The sequence below is a fragment of the Mandrillus leucophaeus genome, unplaced genomic scaffold (assembly GCF_000951045.1).
Source record: "Mandrillus leucophaeus isolate KB7577 unplaced genomic scaffold, Mleu.le_1.0 Scaffold21, whole genome shotgun sequence".
Classification (NCBI taxonomy): Eukaryota; Metazoa; Chordata; class Mammalia; order Primates; family Cercopithecidae; genus Mandrillus; species Mandrillus leucophaeus.
The window spans coordinates 207487-210805 of NW_012102143.1; the positions used below are offsets into that span (position 1 = coordinate 207487).

The 3319-nt window shown below is 43.8% G+C and overlaps 1 protein-coding gene across 8 annotated transcripts in view; it reads left to right on the forward strand.

Annotated features, from left to right (window-relative positions):
- The window catches only part of COPS7B (COP9 signalosome subunit 7B), a 35425-nt gene that overhangs the window by 17003 nt on the left and 15103 nt on the right, over positions 1-3319 (forward strand). For 6 of the 8 annotated variants that reach the window (XM_011980208.1, XM_011980210.1, XM_011980209.1 and 3 more), the window contains one exon: positions 370-475. In XM_011980208.1, the coding sequence (XP_011835598.1) occupies positions 370-475 (106 nt within the window). Of the gene's footprint in view, positions 1-369; positions 476-2688; positions 2757-3319 lie in introns of all 8 variants that reach the window. The other 2 variants (XM_011980205.1, XM_011980204.1) reach the window with 2 other exon arrangements.

Here is a 3319-nt window from a genome sequence, read left to right on the forward strand (position 1 = left end):
ACTCCCCCGCCTCCGCTGGCCTCCCAAAGTGCTGGGATTACAGGTGGGAGCCACTACCCCCGGCCTGTCCTACCTTCTTTAATCGTATGTGCTACACAACCATCTTCCATGAGATACACAGTTGAGAATTAAAGCTATATTCTAAGAAACTAGCCCCAGACTACCATATTTGTCTCCTAATGTCCTGCATTATGTATTTAGAAGTACTTGTCTTTGGGCGCGTGTGAATGGGCAAGAGATGTGGCAGAGGGAGTATTAAAGGAGGTCCCTGTAAGATACTGGGGAGAGCTATTGGGGAGGAAGATTTCGGAGCCTGGAAGAGACTTCCCAGGCCATTCTGCAGCTCAGGGCTGGTGTTCTCCGTTGTAGGTGTGATGGCTGTGAAGCAGTTCTGCTGGGCATCGAGCAGCAAGTTCTGAGAGCCAACCAGTACAAAGAGAACCATAACCGAACTCAGCAGCAGGTAGAAGCAGAGGTAAGGAAGGAAAGGAACGTTTGTTTCTCTCTCCAGGGCATACCTGTTTATTCCTTTGCAGTGTTTATGTTTTTGTTTTGCGAATCTTGGTGTAGATGAAACGAGCAGTCACCAACAAATGGGCCTGGGTTAGGTGCTGGGGTACAGGGATGAGTGTGACACGGCTCCTACTCTTGGTGTTCTCTGTTTTTTCCGATTCCTGGTCAGCATAGGGTGATCGATCAGGCTTTGAGAACAGAGAATGTTGTAGTTTCAGTACACATGTACTTTACAGCTGTAGAGCAAAAGAAAATGAGTTTGGGGATGGATCTTAAAAATGGATAGAAGGATGGTGATAAGTTACCAGGTAGAGTGGAGGGAGGGGTACAGCTGGGCAGGGGCATGTGGGGCTTCAAGGCCCTGGGAATGTTCTGCTTCTTAAGTTGCGTGGTGGGCACCTAGTTTCATTTTATTCTTTTTGTCTGAACTGTACATATATGTTATAAATGTGTAAAATGCGTGACATATTTCATATGGAAAGAAGAAAGGGATAAAATTTGGCAGATGAGCTGCAAGTGAAGTTAAAAGGATGTAAGCGTGGTTTTATGACACCTGGCTGTTGAGGAAACTTTTAGCTTCTTGGACAGATGTAGGCCCCAGCCTTTGTGTTATGGGCATTTGTGTACGTGTAACCTGACACATGAAGTGACCTCACTTCAGAATTTATTTGGAGCCCTGAAGATCAGAAGCACTGATTTTCCGTAGCATTGGAAGTTCTTTTCTAGGGTGGATGGGGTTTGAAGTATTAATCATGCTTAATGAATTTTGAAAATCAGGTGTCTAAGAGTATGGCAGAGTGGGACCCAGAATTGCAGCTAAGAAGCATAAGAGATGAGTAGATGTGCCTTTCAAAGGGGGATTTGTGAAATTTGGAGTGATTCCCTGTACTGTTATATGCACTTCTTGAAAATAAAACCTGTATCCTATTTGTAAGGCGAGCTTCTGGTCCCATGCCTAACCCATAGTAGGTACTCAGATGTTCAACTGACTATTTCTGGCACACCATGAAAGTGTGTCAGTGGACTGCTGCACTCTGCTTTTCATGAACTTGAGCTAATTTTTTTGAATACACACACACACCACCCTATATACGTATACTCTGTGGATGTTCAATTCATAGACCATGTTTAATCCTACTAGCCAAGGAAGTATGAGGCTGAGTATAGTAACTCACACCTGTAATCCCAACACTTTGAGAGACTGAGGAGGAAGGATTGCTTGAGTCCAGGAGTTCGAGACCAGCCTGGGCAAGGAAGTATGAACTACATTTAACAGCCCAAAGCAAAGACAATTAGGAAAATCAGCCTGCTGTTTTTCTAATAAGCTGTGCAACCACCCTCTTAATGATGGTGGCCTTTTCTCTTGGGATTGAGGTCTGAACAAAGTAGGAAGGGCTGACCACTCTCTCCTTTCTGTTTATTCTTCCCTATAAATCAAACTCTGTACAAAGTGAGGTTGGGAGGCTAACCACACTACCGAATCTTTGGTATCAAGGTCATTAACGAAGGTGAATGATACTAGTTTTAGAATGTGAACTGTTCACGTTTATTTTCATGATAAATAGCATCCAACAAAAGAAAGGTGGGTGTGCACAGAGCTATTGTAGACACTTGGCTAAAGTTTGAGACACTGACTAAAGTTTGAGGCACACCGTGTAGTTACACAACAGTGTAGACTCTTTAAATTTTGGTTATTTAAACACAGAGGATGGGTGTGTGCACTAGCAGAGCCTGGTGCTGCCAGCAGGTGGCGGTAAGGATTTAAGTTTGAGAAAAAGAAATCTGAGGAAAAGGCCAAGGCCACCTCCACCACCAATTAAAACAATCTGTTGACGTAATAATCTTTTAGAAAATCTGAACCAGACCAGTATGGTCTGTTCCCTGAGCATGGCCAAAGCTTAGGGCCTTGTCATTTTTCCCATTTAGCAAATGCATGATCTCGCTGCTAAGTGGTGGAGGCTACTTGCCACCTACTTGAGGCACACGGAAGGTACTCACCAAATAGCTACTGACTTGAAAGAAAAAGAAGTCTACGAAGCACCAGGGTGATTCTGTCGTATTCTGTTTGTATTTATGCTTCTGTTACCCTTGGCCTAACTTTTAAAAGCCGATTTTGTCAACTGATTGGTGATCCTTTATTTGTCCTTAAATTAGATTTATTTGTCCTTAAATTAGATTGCTTGTTTTCAGAGGGAAAAACGTGAAGTCCCCCTCCTGAATCTTATAACAACAGCTTTCTTCTGGTGAGTTGTAGCTTTAAGAGCCCTCCTTACTGAAGTCAGCCCTATCGCAGACTGTGGAAGAATATTCTTTCCGTTTAGGCTTTTGTGGAAACCCATGTTAGTTCTAGTTCCAGCATACCTGGGGGACCATTATGAGCTGTTTCATTATTTCTGAGAAAGCACTGTGGTGGGGAGGTAATACTTAGAACATTACAAAGCACTTCCACATTTAAATTTGATTTTGGAAAGTATTTTCTTTTTGAGAGACTGTCTCAGTCTATCACCCAGGCTGGAGTGCTTGGAGTGCAGTGGTGCACACACAGCTCGCCGCACCCTCAACCTCCTGGGCTCAAGCAGTCTTTCCACCTCAGCCTCCCAAGTTGCTAGGACTACAGGTGTATGCTACCACACCTGGCTGATATTTTTCTTTTCTTTTCTTTTCTTTTTTTAATGGAGAACTGGGTTTTGCTGTGTTGTTCAGGCTGGTCTTGAACGCCTCACCTCAGACTATCCTCCGACCTCTGGCTCCCTCTTTGTTGGGATTACAGGCGTGAGCCACCATGCCAAACCCACTTTTCTTTTTT